At 42.0% G+C, this 21,596-nt stretch overlaps 1 protein-coding gene across 1 annotated transcript in view; it reads right to left on the bottom strand.

The window, feature by feature from the left end:
* Positions 1-5,520: 5,520 nt before the first annotated feature.
* Positions 5,521-21,596, bottom strand: part of BSN (bassoon presynaptic cytomatrix protein) — a gene marked incomplete at its 5' end in the record, with an annotated part of 233,733 nt that continues 217,657 nt past the window's right edge. Inside the window, 5 exons of the mRNA XM_081319547.1 lie at positions 5,521-6,147; positions 6,988-7,128; positions 11,225-11,318; positions 12,507-13,435; positions 13,786-15,946. Of these exons, the coding sequence (XP_081175673.1) occupies positions 6,107-6,147; positions 6,988-7,128; positions 11,225-11,318; positions 12,507-13,435; positions 13,786-15,946 (3,366 nt within the window). The 3' untranslated portion in view covers positions 5,521-6,106. The remainder of the gene's footprint in view (positions 6,148-6,987; positions 7,129-11,224; positions 11,319-12,506; positions 13,436-13,785; positions 15,947-21,596) is intronic.

Genomic DNA, 21,596 nt, shown 5'->3' with positions numbered 1-21,596 from the left:
GCCAATATGTATGCAGCCTGACTTAGAAGCTGAATTCTGTGGTCAGTATCTGCTGAATAACCACGGATATAACTTCCTACTTTCCCTTAGAAAGGGCTACTAAAGGCAGAATCCTTTTCCTAACAGGGATCTGATACAACTGTAGTGTTTTCTTAGTCCATGCAGCAGATACATGTCCAATCTGCCTTGTTTCTCCTCAGTCAACAAAGCCAGTGGGCATTTGTAAGCCTTCTTCATGAACCTAAGAAACCACAAGCATGGCCAAATGAACATATATTTTAAGATATGGAGTCAGGATAAAGAGACTATGCTTTGAGCTTGTAACCATGGAAGACTTTCGTTAGAGTGCTGCTTACAAAATATCAAATTAGTACTTTTACATGATGAGATATATCACTTTATATGCCAGTTGTCCAAAACAGTCTTAAGAATAATAAGGCTTATTAAAATAACACACACTTAACTAAGAACCATGTCACACACTTTTTTTAAGTGTACAACTGTTGTAAGTGCAAGCAAAGGCAAAGCATGAGTATATGAAACATATTCTCACATGTTTGTATTAGATAGGAATTTTAGTTAAGCAGCTGGGATCAACTCTTGATTGTGCAGACAATTATTGATTGTGCAAGCCTTATACCTGGATGGTATCACTATGGGTGACATGAAATTACTTTTATACTCACTGGCCTAACAGCTCCCATTACTAAATCTTATTTCAATCTCTGTGGGAAAAAATATTTCTAAAGTATACATTCCAGCAATGGTCCTGAAAAAATTGCCTTCTTGCACAGTATGATTCAGAGCTTATTCATGTATTTGTAGCATTACACAGAGGTGACATTCAGGACCTGTAGCATCCTTGTCAAGTGCCTCGCCAAACAGGAACACATTCTATATTTTCTGTATCAAAAGATTATAAACTTGTTACATTTTGAAGACTCTTAACATATAAAATATATACTAGCTTCCTCTTGCCCCACTCCATTTTTCAGTATAAAAAGGTATACATTTTTGTTCCAGTTTTTGCATATGGTATTCTGGCTTTCAATCAAGTCGTATAGGGAGAAAATAGCTTTGCCATCACTGCATTAAGGGCCTGATGGAAACCTGTGGGATTACTTCAGGTTTTACAATGCATTTACTCCAGTCTTGAACTGACCACCTAGTGGCTCTCTGCTGCCACATTTTCAGAATTTCAGAAACGTAGGTTGAGTAATTCTATATGTATTAACAGTCATTAGTTGCACTAGCAGTTATCATGATTGCTCTCTAAGCTCAGAATGCAGAAAAGAGGAATTAAGTAGAACTGATGTATTAATTAATGACAGACCTGTTCAGTCTCCCTTGCTATGTTTGTAAATACATTTCATTCTTGGGATACTTTTCCAGGTTGCAATTCTTGCATACTTAGATAGAATTTTAATTTTAATTTTGGATAGGAGGAATGTGCATTAGGTTTGGTCAACGCCAAGAAGCCCCTTTCAGTAGACTCTAGGAAGTTGCAGGAGGGGATGTATCCAAGGATCTAGAGCACAGGTCTGCAACCCGCGGCTCCGGAGCCACATGCAGCTCTTTCAGCCATCTCCTGCGGCTCCCGGTCCTCTGCCATGTGCAGTCCAAAAAAAAAAGTGGGACTAAAAAAGTTCAACCAATCAATTCAAATATGCAGGGTAGGTGCATATCTCGCCTTGGCTCCACTCTTCAGTCAAACCCTGTTCTGCGCATGTGCGCATGTACGTGCATGCACACATATTTTTTGCGGCTCCCAGTTTCTCCTTTTGTGAGGGAACTGGTTCTGAGTGGCTCTTTCACTGTTTCAGTTTGCTGACCCCTGATCTAGAGTGAGTGTAATTGAATATAGAAAATCTAGGGTAATGTTTTGTGGAATAATTACTCTTCATGGTGTCATCGATGGGGCTTCAATAACAAGTGCATAAATCTGTAATGGCATTCAGTAAAGAAGAGGAACCAACTGGAGGAGGAAAAAAAGATTTTCAAGCAAAGAACAAACGGCAAGCATTCTAAGTAGATGAAACCGTGCAGAGAAGTAGCAAGCCATGCTCTACTACAGACAGAGACAGTCACTGGCTCTATGGCTACCCTTTGGCAAAAGTGTCCCTTGAACGGGTCAAGCATGCCACTAATCGGAAACTTCATACGCACAGGTGTTTGATATAAAGATATCTATCCAGGTTCTTGATAGCACGTTTGCAATTAAATCCTTATACATAACATTGAACTTATTAAATATTAACAGTTGTCTTTAAAATTTTGTAATTTCATTGCATAGAACATTAGACATGAGAATTGTTTTGCTGTTACCCATGGTGAATGGAAGCTCCTATGGGTCACACCAATGAATTGTTGTTCTTGAACATGCTCAGCGTGGATGAAAGACGGGCAGGAAACAGCGCAAACAAATGGGAACTGGAGCATCTGCACACTTACTGGATTTTTTACAACAACAAAAAAAGTAAGAAAAAAAGGGAGCTGTTTCACAGGGTGTTCTTTCAGCTCTTGCTATCTATACAGTGTAATGAGCTCCATGCAGGCAGGTTTACCAACCCGCTGTTCCAAGTAGCTCCTCCATCTTTCTGAGCATGCCCACCGACAATGGCTTAAGAAGGACTTGAATTGCACAGTAGGACAAAGGAGGATGGCAGAGTCAAACTTTTCTCATCACACTGGGTTGTGCTCTTGATAGCCTTCTGCACTCTATTGCTTCTGCCGACAACAGCCCAGATGCTAACTCAGTACAAAGTTAAGAGATTAATGACATATGATACTAGGCAAAAGAAAAAAAAGAAAAGAAAACATAAAAGGAACGTCAGAAAAAATAATAAACCAAGCCCCCAGTTTCTGGGCACCAATGAGGTATACATGTAAATAAAAGTGGAATGATTAAGGCTGTTTTTTTAAAAAATAAATAAATCCCAGGCATACATAAAACAATGCACAACATTAACAATGAAAAGCACTGCCATTTGAATGCTTTAGAATGGCTTCAGGATGGCTTTGGGTGGCTGATAAGACGTGCCTGGCCAGCATTGGTGTCAGTCAATAGTTAGCCAGTTTGCACTGCCTTTCAGTCCTATGGCCTCTTAACTCAATAGTGAAACAGTGTTAGGTCCTAGTCAGAGTTCCCTTCGTCCCAGACTTTCCATTGCAGGGATGATGAGAGGGAACAAACACTGGAGGGAATGGGGGTTGATGGAGCAAACTGGAATGTGAAGGAGAATGGAGCATCCAGCTCCCAGCCCTCAGTTCAAGCACATTTTGAAGAATGGGAAAAACCTATGAAGAACTAGAGTTAAAATTCAGTAACTTTGTGTATAATCCTAAGAGAAGGCCATGGTTCCCAAAATCAGATGCTAGGCACAAATGGAACTACAGTCATAGGTAGTTTCTGACTCCCAAACATCTCAAGTGACAGAAAAGTTGCATGTCTGTGTGACAAGCCCCTCTTCTCTAATTGCACCTTCTTATGTACATCCTCTCAGTCTAGGAATCTGCCTTTAATCCTTGAGGCCTCCACAACACGGATTGACAACAGTGGCTTTGAAAGTCTTCTGTGACCATTGGCTCAGACGTCCTCAAACAGCATCTTATGGGATCCACAGGCATAAATCGGTATAAACAGCTCTTTTGTTTCATTCTCTGAGCCTAGTGGTTTTCCATGGTTTCAAAAGCTTGATAAGACAAAAAAAAATCACAGAAATATATTTATAATATTTCAAGAATTGGGGTAACAGAGTCCCCAAAAATATACTGAAAAAGCTAGAGGATGCATCTTTTATATGCAATGATAAGTGAATAATAACCAGTGTAGGAATTCATCCAATCTTCCACATCCTAATACCCTCCAGAGGTATTGGACAATATCATGGACATTAATTGCAGAAGTACCAGTAAATTGTATCATACTATCTGGGAATGATGTGGTTGTACTTCACTATACAAGGTAAATGTTGAAACAGCTAGAAAAGGTAATCAGTCAAAATTGAACAATTGAGTAGTAATGAACTTAGTTGCTTCTGTTTGAGATGCAACACTTTCAAATACTGGAGCACTCATGACAATATACATGAAAGCATATTTTCCTAAAGAGACCCCCTTTTCTATCTCACCTCTTTGCTCCAACCTGGATGTGTACCCAGTTCATATTTCATTCCGTATACTGAAGCAGGGAACGTAAAAAAGCTACATCAGCAGGGATAAATTCATTTTTCCCTCCCCAATTAAAAATGTGTAGGTTTTTTAGTGAGCTATTTAAAGTAGACAAAAAACAGAATCCTGCAATGTGATTGTTCTATAAATGCAAAATTCTGACGGAACCCGGAGGCTAGAATCAGCTCAGCAGAACAAAAATGTCATTTTCATTTCTTTGAACTCCTGTAATCCTGAATTACAACATTCTGGTGTGGGAATCCAGAGCTAATACAGGTAGTCCTCAGTTACTGACCATTTGTGCAGCGACTGATCAAATGGCACTGAAAAATGAGACTTATGACTAGTCCTCAAAATTTTAGGGTCAGTGTTAGGGTTAGGGTTAGTCACGTGATTGCAATTTTGATGCTTGGCAATCAGCGTGCACTTACAATAGTCACAACATCCCAGTCACACAATAGTCATTTGCAACCTTTACAGAGAGCTTCTGATAAGCAAATCAACGGGAAGCTAGCGAAAAGTTGCAAGTTGCAGTCATGGGATATTGTGCTTAACAACCAGCAGTGATTCAATTAATGACCACAGCCAGAACTGATGTCAATAATTTGGTATGGTTAAGTGATATCATACTTAATGACTTAGCAATGGAGTTGCTGGTTCCAATTGGTGGCCTCCTTTCCAGTTTGTCAACACCTTAAAGCTGCAATGTAGAAAAACCCTAGATTTATTTATTTTATATATTTGTAAAACACATTTCTAGAGATGCCTGACTCCAGAATGACGCTGGGTATCTCACAAATTAAAAAAGGCAAGAAATATTACAGAATCAGGCAAGAGTAATGCTCTTTCAGACGGAACAATAAAAACTGTCTTCCAGCCTAAAGAAGCCCAACAATCACCCAAGCCAAAGCCTGGGGGGAAAGCCAAGTATTCAAGGCTCATTTAAAGTCAGGCAGGACAGGGCAATTTGAACTTTGGATGTTGTCCCAGAGGGAAGGTGCTGTGTTGGAGATAAGGCTCCTTCCATTTCATACAATCTGATTCTAGGGCTCAATATACACAATAAAATCTGCACAGCCCTGATATGGACTATTAGAACTCTGAGTAGTAATTTCTGTAATGTTGTGCAGCTCAATATTTAAATGAGAGCACTAAGAGATTCTCTTAATTCAAAATAGCATAACATACTTAACACAGGCAAATTACCTTCAGGTAAGCAGCGAATCATATCACTGGGTTAAAAACTGCCTCCACCAATCTTCAGGATTTTATCTCCTAGGAATTTTTATCTCCTAGTCACTTTTGATGAAAATCAACTATTGATCACATTTCTACTCCTGACATATTGTGGTAGATGTGGAAATGGAGGCAAATAGATGATACTCACTATTATACCCAGAGTCCAGAGCGGCAAGTGAATCCAATGGATTCTTCATAGGTTTTTCCAGTGCAAGGATGAGATTTTATTTATTTCCCCAAATGCCTGCTGAATCAGTGATGAGAGAAACAAGAAAAGGAAATAGCTGTTAGTAAAAAGAAAGAAAATTCTAATAAAATAAAATAAAATAAAATAAAATAAAATAAAATAAAATAAAATAAAATAATAATAAAATAATAAAATAAAATAATAAAATAAAATAAAATAAAATAAAATAAAATAATAAAATAAAATAAAATAATAAAATAAAATAAAATAAAATAAAATAAAATAAAATAAAATAAAAAGATACTCAGATTAAGCAGCAATAGGATGACCTGCTTCAGGGTACATGGTCAATTTAAGGAAACTGATGGGAACAGAATTCTATCAAATAATAAATAAGAAATTTATGGGCTCTGGCATTTCAGTGTGTTGACATGGCCCCAGTAGTTACGGATAAGGACATTGTGGATTGATGCATGGAGGACCCAGTGTGACTCACCGAATATTGTACTCTCACCAAAACGATGTGAATTTCTTGCCAAAAGCTGATACGGCTGTTGGAGTAAAGGAAGAAATCAGTGCCGAAAACCATCTGATACAGTATAAGGTTGGGTCTGAAGCTCTATATTTTTTTAACCAGATCTTCAGCTATTTTTCCTAAAATATTTATGCATGACCTGTTGGCATCCATAAATCACCTCAAGGGCATTTTATAGTAATATCAGTGCAATAAAGATATAACAGATACAACACTCAGTAAAAACAATTAATAAAACAAAAATTCTGGTGGAATTAGCCTGTTGAATGGAAATAGAGCTTTGCAAGCTCCTGTGATGCTCCTTCTCAGTAGCAATCCCCATGCTCTGACGTGCCTTGCTTCCTCTGGGCTCCAAGAAAGCTCTGAAGGCGTAGTTATTTTGCTGGAAAGAGCTTTCTTTAGTTAATCAGGAGTGTTGGGCTGGAGTGTTTTTTTTCATATCTTTAAGGTGCTTTCTTTGAATCCTACTTACCTTTGTTTGATTGTGTCCCCCATGAGACTAAGAAAATGGGAAGGACATAAAAGGTTGTCCAAACAAAACATATAACTAAATAAATGACAGAAATGATACTCTTTTGGGAGAGAATTAAACAAGGTGTTGCTACCCAAAAAAATCACTAGCATTTGTACCAGAGAGTAATAAGCTACTCTTGGTGGTTGACCACCGAGTAGGACTTAAAAAAAAAAGCCATTGATGGTCCTTCAGAAATCCTGTTCCCAGTGTATGGTTCAGAGGTTATAACAAGAATCTTGCCTGCTAACAGACAGAGCAGCAGGACAGATCATCTGAATCACAATCGTCTGACAATCATCCCAAAAGTGAACTCTTGAAAATATTAGGACTCAGAATTCCCACCTTCTGACAATTTGCCTGCTTGTTCTGCTGCTCCTCCTGGCAGGATTTTGGATAAGACACTTTCACCCTCTGTTCCTGGCTGTCCAGCTGCTGCTCCTGCAGATATGGATGCTCCTGTTGGTTTGGGACCCAATTTAATGCCTGTGAGAGAAAGTGATGAAATAAATGAATCTGTCTGAATTCAGTGAAATGTAATTATCTTTACTCATTATAGAAATATAACCAGATTTGTAAGAAAAAAGATGTAATGGCAAGCATTGATTTGTTCATAATATATATAACCAATCTTTCCATACAGCAAATGGTACTCTCAGTGACCAAAAAAAGGGGAAAATACTAAAATAATGAAATACTAAATAATGAAATGGCTGTGGATTTCAACTTCCAGAATTCCCCAGCCAGACATTTCTTAGAGTTGCCAAAATTGGACACTCCTTATTTAAGCAGTTCAAAAGCCCCACAGCGTTATCCTGTGGTAAGATGAGTGGCCAATAAATTTGATAAATAAAATAAAAAAGGGCTAACATGAATATATGCACCTTGATAGCCTTTCTGAAGATAAAAAAATGAGTTCCAATTTGAACTCCCAATGAAATGGGTTGCAAAGTGTGAGAGCAAGTCAAAATAAGTTCATGTCTTATCTGCCCAATCACTGACCCTCTGTTGGAAGGGCCATTTCTTGCAGGCACGTAAAGTAACAGGAAATTATCGATATCCATTTCTCAATGAAAGTAGTATTTTAAGCTGAGCTAAGCAAAGAGCAAGCAATTTATTATCAGATTTTAATCAGGGTGAGGCATTCTATCCTTTCTGTTCACAGGAAGAAGACACTTAGAAGACTTTTTTTAGGCATTTTCCTTGTGACGCCTTTACCATCACTTATACAATTCTAGCCTCCTGTGAATTAATTCTATACTAATTGGCACACATTTTGAGGCCAACGGTAGCCAAATGTTCCCTTTTTTCTTATTTATTTTATTTTATTAGATTTATATACCGCCCCTCTCCAAGGACTCGGGGCAGTGTACAGGGCAATTAAAACGCTAACAACACACAAGGTATAAAAATTAAAATAAGATTAAATCAATAGCCCTAAGTAATAAATACATTCTAAAATTTAAAATTTTTAAAATTTAAACTCTAAAATCCAATCCCTCAGTCCAGGCCGGCCTGTTCAAACAACCAAGTCTTCAGGTCGCGGCGAAACGAGCGAAGGTCGGGAGCCATCCAGAGCTCAACTGGAAGCTGATTCCAGAGGGCAGGCGCGCCCACAGAGAATGCTCTCCCCCTGGGAGCCGCCAGTCGACATTCCCTGACTGACGGCACCCTGAGGAAGCCCTCTCTGTGGGAGCGCACAGGGCGATGGGAAGTTAACACCGGCAAGAGGTGCTCCCGTAAATAACCCGGACCCATGCCATTTAGGGCTTTATAGGTCATCACCTATAAAGGCAATAGAAGAAGGGGACGACAGAGAATGAGGTGGCTGGATGGAGTCACTGAAGCAGTAGGCGTGAGCTTAAATGGACTCCAGAAGATGGTAGAGGACAGGAAGGCCTGGAGGAACATTGTCCATAGGGTCGCGATGGGTCGGACACGACTTCGCAACTAACAACAGGTCATCACCAGCACCTTGAATCTCACTCGGAAGACAACTGGAAGCCAATGCAGCTCGCAGAGCAGAGGTGTTACATGGGAGTATCGGGAGACCCCCATCACAACTCGCGCGGCTGCATTCTGCACCAGCTGGAGCCTCCGAGTGGTATTCAAGGGCAGCCCCATGTAGAGAGCGTTGCAGTAGTCTATCCGAGAGGTCACGAGCGCATGAGTGACTGTGCGTAGGGCGTCCTGGTCCAAATAGGGCCGCAACTGGCGCACCAGGCGAACCTGGGCAAAAGCCCCCCTAGTCACAGCTCCTATATGATCTTCAAAATTGAGCTGTGAATCAAGGAGGACACCCAAGTTGTGAGCCCTATCTACGGGGGGTAACACCTCACCCCCTATAGATAAAGATGGAATAGAATGGACAACCCGAGATGCCGATACGCACAGCCACTCGGTCTTGTCGGGATTTAGATGAAGCCTGTTCCTCCCCATCCAGACCCTTACCGCCTCCAGGCAACGGGACATCACGGAGAGGGCATCACTGAGTTGATCTGGGGTGGAAATAAAAAGCTGGGTATCATCAGCGTACTGATGATACCCCACCCCAAAACCACGAATTATCTCGCCCAGCGGCTTCATATAGATGTTGAATAGGAGAGGCAAGAGGACCGACCCCTGAGGGACTCCACAAACGAGAGGCCTTGAGGCCGACCTCTGTCCCCGTCAACACTGACTGCGAACGACCCAGAAGGTAGGAGGAGAACCACTGTAAGACAGTCCCACCCACTCCCAACCCCCTGAGGCGCTGCAGTAAGATACCATGGTCGATGGTATCAAAAGCCGCTGAGAGGTCTAATAGAACTAGGACAGAGGAGCAACCCCTGTCCCGAGCCCGCCAGAGATCGTTCACCAGTGCGACCAATGCCATCTCCTTGCTGTACCCGGGCCTAAAGCCCGATTGGTAGGGGTCCAGATAATCCGCTTCCTCCAGGAACAGAGGAAGCTAATGAGCCACCACACTCTCAACAACCTTCGCTAAAAAGCGAAGGTTGGAGACCGGATGATAGTTATTCAAAATAGCCGGGTCCAGGGCAGGCTTCTTGAGGAGGGGCCTCACCACCGCCTCCTTCAAGGCGGTGGGGAAGCTACCCTCTCTCAAAGAAGCAGTTATTACTGCCTGGAGCCAGCCTCGTGTCCCCTCCCGCGCTGCATAAACCAGCCAGGAGGGGCACGGGTCCAGTAAACAAGTGGTGGAAATCAGCCTCCCCATGATCCTGTCCACTTCTTCTGGAGTCACAGGATCGAATTCTTCCCAAATAATATTCCCAAGACCGCTCGATTCCCCATCATCAGACTCTGCCCAGTCGGAGTCCAATCCGGCCTGAATCTGAGCGATTTTATCCACCAGATATTGACTAAATTCCTCGGCACGACCCTGCAGGGGCTCCTCCCTCACCTCCTGGTTCAGGAGGGAGCGAGTCACCCCAAACAGGGCGGCCGGGCAATTATCTGTAGACGCGATGAGGGCAGCGAAGTAATTGGACTTCGCTGCCTCCATCGCTGCGAGATAAGACCTCGTGAAGGTTCTTAGTCGCAATCGATCAGACTCAGACCGGCTGGACCGTCTCCGACGCTTTATCTCCCGAAGCTCCATGGAGAACCATGGTACCCACCGGGATCTGCGCCAGGTCAGGGGCCGCATGGGAACAACACGGTAGAGTGCCTCCATGGCCGCCCTTTCCCAGGCTTCCACTAAGGCATCGACCGGGCTGTGAGCGAAGATGACAGGCACAGATCCAAGCGCCTCCTGGAACCGTTCAGGGTCCATTAGGCGCCTGGGATGGAACCACCTGGTCGGTTCCATAACCCCACGACGGGGGGCGGGCGAAGCGGAAGGCCAGCCACAGGAGGTGATGATCGGTCCATGACAGGGGAGTAATGGAGATCCCCTCCCAGATCATCAAGCCACCGTCCAGATAGAAAAATAAGATCAAGTGTGTGACCCCCCCCATGAGTCAGGCCCTGAATTACCTGGGTCAGGTCCATGGCCGTCATGGAGGTCATGAACTCCCGAGCCAACCCCGATGAACCTCCCAGGGATGGCAGGTTAAAGTCCCTCAAAACCATAAGTCTGGGGAACTCAACCGCCAACCCAGAGAGGATGTCGAGGAGCTTGGGCAGGGCTGCTGCTACACAGGTAGGCGAAAGATACGCCAGCAACAAGCCCAACTGAACCCCAGGGCCAAGTCTCAGGAGGAGCGACTCACACCCGACTATCTGAATAACGGTAGCCTCCCACGGACACAAGGTCTCCCTTACAACCACCACAACACCCCATCCCTTCCCTGAGCCCGAGGCTGGTGAAGCACACGGAAACCTGGTGGGCAAAGTTCAGTCAGAGGGACACGTCCCTCTGGGCCCAACCAGGTCTCAGTAATGCAAGCCAGATCGGCATGCTCCTCCTCAACCAGATCTTGCCTAGGGTGTCATGTTATCATTTTGGAATTCATTTTGAAAATAGCAAGTGGAATCTTCCCTCCGAAAACTAACTCCCCTAGCGTTCCCTAGTGAAATGCACACACAATAGCAGGTGCTAAAAAAAACCACCTGCCTAGTTGAGAAACTGCTTACTGACCTCCAGCTGTCCCCTGTGGTTGTGTCTGGGGTGCTTTCCCCACCTGTGGCACTTTTGTGGTAGGCTTGGATACATCCGGCTGTTCTGCTTTAGCCTATAATGGGAAACAGGAGTTTCATTTGTTGGTTTAAGAAAGCCTCTTTTTTCCAGTCTCTGATTTGGGGGATAGCAATGCATGTTAGAGAAAAATTATCCTACCATAAAACCATCTGTTGAAAACACACCTAGCAGCTTTGTTGCCACAATTTTAAAAAGCTGACTCATCTTAGTTATTTTTAATTGGCCCTATACTCATTCTAGTTCTCCATAGATCCTCTTCTCTCCAATGTTTCTAAGTTTCTGTAACTCTAAGTTCAATGACAGAGAAGGATAACTTTTTTCAGATAGGGCTCACTTTAGACTAGCAAACTAGGCAATCACATTTCAAAATAGTGGAGAGCTGGATCAAGCAAGGCTGGGTCAAGAAATAAATAAGATTTAAATATTACAGTTACTTAGCTGAATACAATTAAATACGAGCATCCTCTGTGTATTTATATATTCTAACTTGTGAAATTAAAAATGAAATCTTTGGGTTCCTTTGTGGAATCAAACCCCAAACTTGGAACTGCTGAAAACAGTCATGTGTCTGTGGGCTCTACTCTCCTGTTAGCCCTCTGAGGTAATCCAGACAGGAAACCAAAACTATTAGTACTAATAATACCTTTATTGTAAGCATTTCTCCCCTCCCTTGTTGCTACTTTCCAGAGAATAAAGGAGGGCCCCTTCTGACATGCTTTCTCCATCCCCATTCCTTCTGTGGATGGAGATACCTCTTGTCTGACTATTGCCCTGGCTGCAACTCTTCTTCCTATCTCCCAAGTTTATTCTCACAGTCCCTTATCTCTCCTGGCCTTTGACTGATGAAGCCTCCTTCAAAAATCTAGGGAGTTGGCCTACCCCCATAATTGTTCTATTCCCCCCCCCCATTTAATCATTTTTTACTTCTCTCCAACATTCTGTTGAACAAAATGTTTCCTCTTAAACTCTGAGATTATGATTAACTCTTACAATCCATCCACCAAGATGACTTACTTGCATATAATATATTCATTTAGACTGTAGAATGATTCATATGGTCCATAAATACGTGGATTTTTTTGGTGTGATATTGAGATGAATGCACACATTTGATACTCTAAAACAGATCATTCACACATTAATGAAGGGCAAGACAACAGGCAATTAGCAATGATGGAATGAACATCCATCTCTCCCTAAAGAAAACTGAAGTTGTACTCACTGGTCCTGCTGGGTGAGTGCTAGGTTGCGCTTGGGCAGTTGGCTGTGGTTTGCCTGATGGCTGAGGCTGACCAGGCTGTTGTTGGGCTGGCCGCAAGGATGGTTGGGCCTGGGTTCCCAGTGGTGGCTGTTGCTGTTGTTGTTGTGGTTGTTGCTGCTGCATCCGAACCTGCTGTGGCTGTTGATGAGAAGGACCCGCTTGATGCTGTTGCTGAGGTTGTCTGCTTGGTGGTTGCTGCTGCCTAGATGATGCTTGTTGTTGCCCAACTTGCTGTGGCCTGGGTTGCTGCTGCTGCTGCTGCTGCTTTTGCTGCTGCTGCTGCTGCTGCTGCTGCTTTTGCTGCTGCTGCTGCTGCTGCTGCTGTTGCTGCTGTTGCTGCTGCTGCTGCTGTTGGTGAGACAGAGGCTCAGATTTTGGCTGCTGAGATGGCAGCCCTTGTTGCATCGGCCTCTGGGACTTTTGGGACTCTGAGGTATGATGATAGCCAGATGGCTGTCGGGACTGCTGAGGGTACTCCGAGGAGCTGGGAGGATAACCTTGCTGGGTTCTCGTATCTGATTGCTGAACCTTCTTCTGGGAAGTGGGCTGTCCATGTCCACGTCCCTGTGACTCATGGCGGCCTGGGTCTCTTGGGTGTTGCCTGGATGATCTCTTGGGCAGGTCATCAGTGGAATGGCGGGAGGAGGATGAATGTCGCCCATAATCTCCATGGTGCTTATGATCTTTGGAGGAAGAGTGACGTGGGTGGGAATAGTCATCATGATGCCACAAGTCTTCATCTGGGGGCTCATCATAATCATGATAGGTGTGTTTAATTGGACCTCTCTTCTGAGAGGATGAGGAATGGCCACCATAATGCCTCATCCTCTCTGAACGAGGTTCTCTTGGTTTGTCAAACCAGTCTGTCTCCTCTTGGCCCAAGTGGTAGGCTTCAGAAACCAAAAAAGATCACAGTGAATCTCCTGATCCAAAGCTAGGAATGTATTGTGACTGAAGCCATGCAATGAAATAGAGAAGAAGCTAATCACAGGAATGCAGGATATGTCACAGCAGCCACTCAGGAAATATAAAAACAGAAATCTCAGCGCAGAAACACACTGAATAAGTAGTGAGCAACATTAGGACATGCAATGTGCAACATGCTAACATAAAACCACCAAAACAGAAAACGAAATCAGGATAAAGGCACATGGCAAGCAAATGGAATTTGTGGCATTTTCTTTGCAAATATGACCCGCTTGGGCATGCTTGGATATAAGTCACTATAGGTAGTTATTACCTTCACTGTCTGAAACAACACAGTGTGAATCATCCACGATGTAGCCTTCTTCGTGTTTGTAAGAGTGGGTTCTTGGCACATCTTTAATATGTTCTTGCACGTCAGGCAATGAGTGACTAGAGCAAAATTGGGAGCAACTGTCTCCAGCAGACTGAGGAAGAGGCCCACCTGAAGACCGTGATACACCCATGGATTTTCCTAATGGACTGATAGGACTTTCTTCTTCTGAAGTTTGTGTGCGAATTGGAGGTCGCCCACGACTCTGACTCATACTAAGGGAGGAAGGCTTTGAGCTTCCTTTCTGTGGCCTCTCCATGCTCTCTCTTTCATAAGATCTACTTCTAATTTCACGACTTGACAGTTTTTCTGACACATACCCAGAGGATCTTGATCGCCCACCACTATATGCTCTATCATCTTCTTCCATCCCATCTCTGCTGGATACACTATAGTATTTCTGCTGTTCATATACATTTTTCTTTAGACCATAAGTGATATCATCTTGCATTTTCCTTGCTCTGGATGCTACACTGCTGCTACTGACTGATGTAGTCGCTGTATAGGAGGCCAGATCTGATTCTACATCTTTGGCTTCTTCTATAGGGGAGAATTTGGAGATCTTCTGCTCCATGCCTTGTTTCCTGTGCTTGCTGCGCTTGGAAGAGATGACAGCAGGGGCCAGATTTTTTGAAGAGTGTTTTTGTACTCCCATACCTGTTCCATGCTTGTCTGGACGAGAGGATGACCTATAATCACTGTCTCCATAGTAATAAGAACTACCTGATACTCTCCCATTGCTCTCTGTGCTTTTAGGATAGCTTTTCCCCCGATGGTCAGGACCATAATGATCATAAATATCTTCTTCAGACTCCTCTTCTCCTTTTGAATAGCAACAAGGCCTGCTAGACATGTCTACATCTGCAACCTCCCTCTTTTCTTTGCTAGGCAGTCCATTGCTGCCGTGTGATGGCAAATCCCCTTTCTGACCCTCTCCCGTGCTGCTCTCTTTGGTTAATTCACTGATATCATCAATCATCACATAGTTCCGAGGAATGTTTTGCTCTAGATTGGTGTATAGAGAGTCAGAGGAATAGCTTGTAGAGGGACTTTGTGCAGCACTGCTCCTGTCTCCTGGCCTCCCATCTGGGGCTTTGTGTTGATCATAACTGCTGGTCACTGCTGCGGTGCTGTAGATCACTTCTGGAGTTGCAGCAGAGATCACCACAGTGGGATTGCTAATGACTTCATAATTGGTCAGGATCTTCTGCTCTAAATCAGCCAGTGAGGTCTGTCTTGGCTTCTGGGAGGTTGTGTGGGTATCTACATGAGTCTGGAGAAGAGCACTCTGGGCAGGCTGCAAAGGTGTCTGATTGGAATAAGCAGTCTGAGCTTGGTAAGGTGGGCAGAAGCCTTGGTGGCTCTGTAGGCCCAGTTCAGACTGATACCCAGTACTTGGGGTGAAGCTATGTGCCTGGTATGTAGTTTGGGAAGGGTAAGCAGGCATCTGGCTTGGTTGGAAATCATTTTGAGTAGGACCACTGCTTGCTGGAGGATAGTATGGAGGTTGAAATCTTGTTTGCTGGAATGTAGCTGGGCCTGGTGCAGCGGTCTGAACTGAGGAGTACTGGTATGGGGTATAGGAAGTTGTTGAAGCATACTGGGTACTGGAAAATTCTGCATACTGGTTAGAAGGGGTAGTCCTGGGCCTTGTCAGGAGACTTCCACTCTCATAACCAGAGAGGCGAAGGTTATTTAGTTCGCTGTCAGACATATAATCTCGATTCTCTCCCAAGCATCTCAAATATGGATAATCGCGAATATTCCGATCCTTCAGCAAAGATTCCTTTCTCTGATGGATCCCCAATTCCAGGTACTTCAGCTTGGCATCAATCTCTTTCTCTTCTTCATCCAGCTCGGCTTGTTTCTTTCTCAATTTAGTGGATTCGTGCTCGACCAGTTTCAAGTCCCGGTCAAGCTCTCTAAGGAGGCTGTCTTTGGTCACTTGGACAGGCTGCCCGCCAATACCCTTCGGCACGAGGCCGGGCATGTACATCTGTGAGTGGGCTTGGCTGGTCAGAGGAAGCTGAGCTTCTTCTGGTGGGGGGCTAGGCAAGGTCCGCTTCACTTTCCGAATGAGGGTGTTTGATTGCAAGGTTGACATCTAAAAAGCAACGGAAGCTCTGGTTAAATTTAGAGATAGGATGGAAGAATTCACAGCCATATTCACTTATTAAGAGGGGCGGTAGATAAATATGGCTTGCATTTTTCCCAAGGGCAGATGTACAAGATTAATTCTATTTATTACTATTTTAAATGCTTTTAATATTAATATTTTGATGTTTTAACATTTGTTTCTAACACACCAGCGCTTAGTGGGCTTAAGCACTATCTGACAAGGCTCTAATATGGCCAGTTTATAAGGGCTGTTGGTAGTTTCTTTGGAGTAAAATATATGAACAAAATGCACTTTTTAAAAATAATTCCTAATGTGGGAGACAAGTATTTCTTGATACTCAAACATCTTGAATGAATAATAATGTTGCTGGCAAACATCTGCTCTATCAACAGACATAGTTACCGAAACTGAAAAAAAATATGGAAAGAGGCAGAAGTCAAACTATTTTTTCCTAACGCACCCATACAAAATTAATCTAGTATGATTCACAGATTTAAATAACTGAGTAACTTGGGGTGGGGGTGGGGGGGGGGTGGGGAGAATATTTCTGCTTTGCAGATGAAACATCTCTATATCTTAGGTAGTCTTGCTGGGGTCTGAAAAAATTAAAATTCACTGGTTTTGCAACTCAGATTGTTGTAGGATTTCAAATGTTTGTTTTTTTGTTATTTTTGCAGTTAGGCTGAAATGCTATGCAAAATCCACAAATGATGAATAGCCCTGAAAGGGTCCCTAATATCATAATGGCTAATGATTTCACATAAGTGCTATTTTTTTAAAAAATGTTCTATCTCACTGAATTTTGCAAGACAGGTGTTTTTTTTTTAAAAAGGCCCCGTAAGACTAAATGAAATCATGCAAATAATACGCATATTTAAAAAAATACTTGGGATCAATAATAAAAAAGAAGCTATCATATGATCCAGATGATGTTAATAGTAGCTGTTGCAATTCAGCCTATTAGATTGATCCTGAAGAGCTGGAACGCCTTCAGATTTCCTCTAGCTTGGGGGACAAATATCATCAGTTTGACATGATAACTATTTGATGAATAGAAATAATATATTAATTTTTGATATTTTCAATATGAGTTGTTTTTACTTCTTATTGAACACTGGATTTTCTCAAGGCATAGGATAATAAGTCAGCTTCATAAATCAAGATGAGGAGTGAGAAAGGAAGGAGTAATTAATGAGGAAAAGAAAGTAAGAATGTCATGATCTCTTCAGAAGTATCTGTTAGCAAGTGTTATTCTCTAGTTTGGCTCTACATGCTTTCAAAATGATTTAGAACAGGAGTCTCCCTGGGCTATCGACCAATCCCAGTCCATGGTCTGTTAAGACCTGGGCCGCACAGCTGGAGGTGAATAGTGGGTGAATGAGCAAAACTGAAACCATCACCAACCTGGTCCATGGAAAAATTGTCTTCCACAAAACTGGTCCCTGGGGGGCTACTGATTTAGACAATGCGTTTCTGCTTAGCACCTCTTTGAGACTGATGCAGAAATCTGAAAAACATTCTTATGCTTATTATTAAAATTTTCTTTCATGCAGGATTGAAGGCAGACTCACCCAGTGTTTTTTACGTGTCAGCGCAAAGATCTCTAATAGCTTAGAAGTAGTTAATCAGTAATTTCTGAAACTGATTAGAAAGTGAGCTTTGCAAACTTAGTATCCTTTAAAAGTTTCCACCATGGTTGTGAGCAAGATGGCTAGTCCTTTGAATAAGGAGAGGATAGGACATCACCCACATGTGCCCCACATGTCTGCCTCTCGTATGGGGATTTCAGGACAGCAATTTTCAGCAGGTTTGAGTACCAGGAGACAACAGGATTAGCCATCTTTCTCGCAACCATGGTGAAGAATTTTAAAGGACATTAAGTTTGCAAACTCTACAATGCTCCTGATGTAGCTGTGGCTCCTCAGAGAGCACACAGACACGTGCAGATCCAAACACTCTCCCTCAAACTATCTGCCAAGTACTCTGGCATTTGTCTTCACTCCTGAAGATGGAGAACAAAACTTATGTGGAGATCTCCATTTTATCCCCACAACAAAATCCCCATATAATAGGCAATGAAGAGAGAGCAGGACTGATCTTAAGTCACTCAATAAATTTCCATGGCACAGGTCAGTTTCAATCTTTCTCCCATGTTTTAGTCATTGTTAGAACAGCCATTTTAAGATACTCTAACATATGTATGAATTATTTAGCATATAGCAATAGGGTTTTTTTTGTTACTCTGACTACTGAAATGTTGTGCATAAATTTGCTGTTAGTGATTGGTTTGTAGTGATGTATGCTCCCATGACTGTTTCATGGCAATGTATGCTTTTCAAAACTGTATAAAAGGGGGCCCACTCTGAGCAGGGGTGTGCCCATTCTGGAACTTGCTTCTGGGCAACCTTTTATTTGTAAATAAAAGTCTTAGACCTTGCCACCTATCTTGTGTTGTTCATTGGGCTTGCATACCAGGAAAAGGGACATGAGCTTTCTGGGACAATAACTTCAGTCACTGTACCATGGAGAACAGATAACAATAACAGAGTTTTTGCCTCCCTATAAATGACAAAAGTCCCTATTTATCTCCTGGCTTTAGGAATGTCCATCATTGTGTAGATGCATTGTACCCAGCCTAATAACAGAAAAGAGGAGAAACTACCATAATTCCTGGATCTGTTACAATAACAGATCCAGGAACTGAATAAGGCTTGAACGGGGTACAGCATTCCAACTGTGTTAGCATTTTTCTTCTCAATATGCAACTTTAGGCCAACCTACAGTGTCTAAAAATCCCACCAAGCTGTCCTTAAGCTAGATGTAAGATTGTTAATTCAGATGTCTTGTGTCAGCTGTCAATCAGGTGACTGTAGGTCTAAAGCAGAACTTCCAAAATGGCTCAGGATAATTTGTGATATTGAGAAGTCAAATGAATCTGCCAAGAATTTGAGCCTGCATCATTTGTAAAATGTGTCATCTCTATTTTGTGTGTACACATGATCTGTTATAGCATATCATGGAGCGCTGAACTCCAACGGAAGGAGTGGAAAAATATTATGAGCAGGCATGGAATTTTTTTAGAGAAGAGAATTACAGAAATTCATGGGGAAGAAGAGCTTAGGACTGCCCCCGACCTCCGCACATTTCGCCGGGACCTGAAAACCTAGCTCTTTGAGCTCTCCAGCCCAGACTGAGAATTTTTAACTGGGGTTTTTAATTCTAGGGATGATTTAATCTTTTTAAATTTGTTTTTAACTTTTGTATTGGTTTTTTTAAATGCCCTGTAAACCACCCTGAGTCCTTCGGGAAAGGGCGGTATATAAATTTAATAAAATAAAAGTAAATAAAAATAAGACAGGCTCACCTAGGATCATTAGCCTTGATTACTGAATATTTAGTCATCTCTAGTTAAAGTGAAAAAGAATGGGCCGTTTGCTTGTATATTTCACCAAGAGGCATCTGGCCTCACATGTTGGTAATGGGATACAGGATTAGGTGGGCCCTGCTGTGATTCAGAATGTTCTTATTATGTGATTGATTTCACAAATATTATTAAAACAATGCAACCTCAATTATAAAATACACAAAGCCCCCCACTACTCTTGTTGCTTAGATCATGTGTGTGTTAAACAGATTGGAGAAATGTTATTTGGGAAATCAGGGATTTTAGGATTCTGAGGATGCAAAAAAGAAAGAAGTGGTTGGAAGCAAATAGGAAGCAGAAAAGTATAAATGTGACATTTCTTTGGCACAATTATAAAATAGTCCTGCCTATTATATCAATACACTGCACATACTAACATTATCTACACAAGGAGATTCAGTTTGAATAAGATACATGCCAGAATGCAGCTGTCATTTAAAGGTATTCTTTTAAAATATACATTGCTTTACAATTAATCAAATTGAAATATTTTGGGATACTGCTGGGAACATTGTCCCAGAGAAAGAATGTTTTATGGTATGAAATATTGGATATAAATTAAAATATTTAGTACCAAAGCCAAGAATTCATATATTTTTATTATAAAGTATCACTTCAAGTAAGGGTTCAGTTGTCATGATAAATAACCTAAATATTGTACCAAGGCTGTCCAGGCTTTATTTGAAGATTTCTAGAAATGAGAACTCTCCTAGATTATTCATTTCATCATCAAACTACTTTTATCATTAAGATTTTTTGCCCTTATCCCCTATTGCAAGGGTCTTCAAACGTGGCCCTTTTATGACTTGTGAACTTCAACTCCCAGAATTCCTCAGCCAGGCACGCTGTCTGAGGAATTCTGGGAGTTGAAGTCCACAAGTCATAAAAGGGCCAATTTTGAAGACCCCTGCCTTAGTGGTTGTGAACCACTTCTGGCTGTGATTCTCATGGGCAATTGTGGATTTCATCCCCTCATGGAATCTTTCTATCAATGATCAACACGTATGTTCCTTCCATCTCTTCTCACAGGACTTCCTTCATCCACTTTACCCATTTTTGGCCCTGCTCCAATTTGCCTGATGACTTCTTAAACAGTGGGACCCAAAACAGAAGTGGAGGCTGGAACTAGCAGAATATAATATAAATATTACTTTTCACGAATGTAGAGGCTATACAGTATAGTACTTCTGTTGGTGCAGCCCTGTAATTGCCTTTTGACCACCGTGTCAAAAATTCAAAATCTTTTTCAACCCCACAGTTGAAATATTACAACGTTACTTGTAGTCACAAGCATTGCTTGAGATCTGTTTTCAGATCTTTCGGTCCTGGTCTCAAACATACATACACCTAGTTCTTTGTGTTTTCCTTTCACACAAAGATTCTTTCCCTTTTTTATGGGACTTGCTATTTTAGCAGAGGAGTCAACTTGCTAAACATGTTTGCTTTCAAACACTTATTCTGAAAGTAATGGCTGAAGGTCATTTGCAAATTGCATCTTGCACCAGTCTTGATTAGTGGTAAGGAAATAAAATAAAAGGTTAAAAAACTGAAGCACTCCTCAAGTAGAGATTGGCTCCTGGTGATAAGAGTTTTCTGTAGTTTTCTTATTATTAGAGATGCTATTAAAATTACTTGCCACTACCTTCTTGCATGATTTATTTTTCTTTCTAGTCTAGCTGGCAGCCCTGTAATTCATATCCAAATACAGCAGTAACAGGGCAAGCCATATTTAACTTCATAGATGAGCAAAAGTCTACTAGGTTCTGTCACCTGCAGAGGCTCAAAACACAAAAAATGCTTGTCTGTAAACATTAGACTGACAACGTTCATTTTAGGAATAGTGCAATTTTTGCAAAACCACTTAGTCTACTTCATTCATCTGGAAAACCCTGGAAGAATGATGCTTTCAAGGCTGTAGCAAACAAGTATCAATCTGAAGCTGTAGGTCTCCACACATGACATATAAGTGAATAAACAAAGAGCTGGAACAGGAGAAGTCTGCTATAGATTCAATTGCTATTCATCATGTGAAACAGCTGGAAAAACTGCACACACAGCAGGTTAGAGCAAACCTCCCTATTTCCTATACACACACGCACACACACACACCTCTGTTCAGCAAGATGCTTTAGCACTATAATTTTGCTTTTACAACAAGAGAAAAGATGAAATAGTTCTCTGAAATGTCAAGGAAGGAAGGAGGGAAGGAAG

This window comes from Vipera berus, assembly GCF_964194415.1.
Source record: "Vipera berus genome assembly, chromosome: 2".
NCBI lineage: Eukaryota > Metazoa > Chordata > Lepidosauria > Squamata > Viperidae > Vipera > Vipera berus.
Note: the sequence above shows the minus strand (reverse complement) of the source record. Positions and strands in the feature narration are given on the sequence as shown.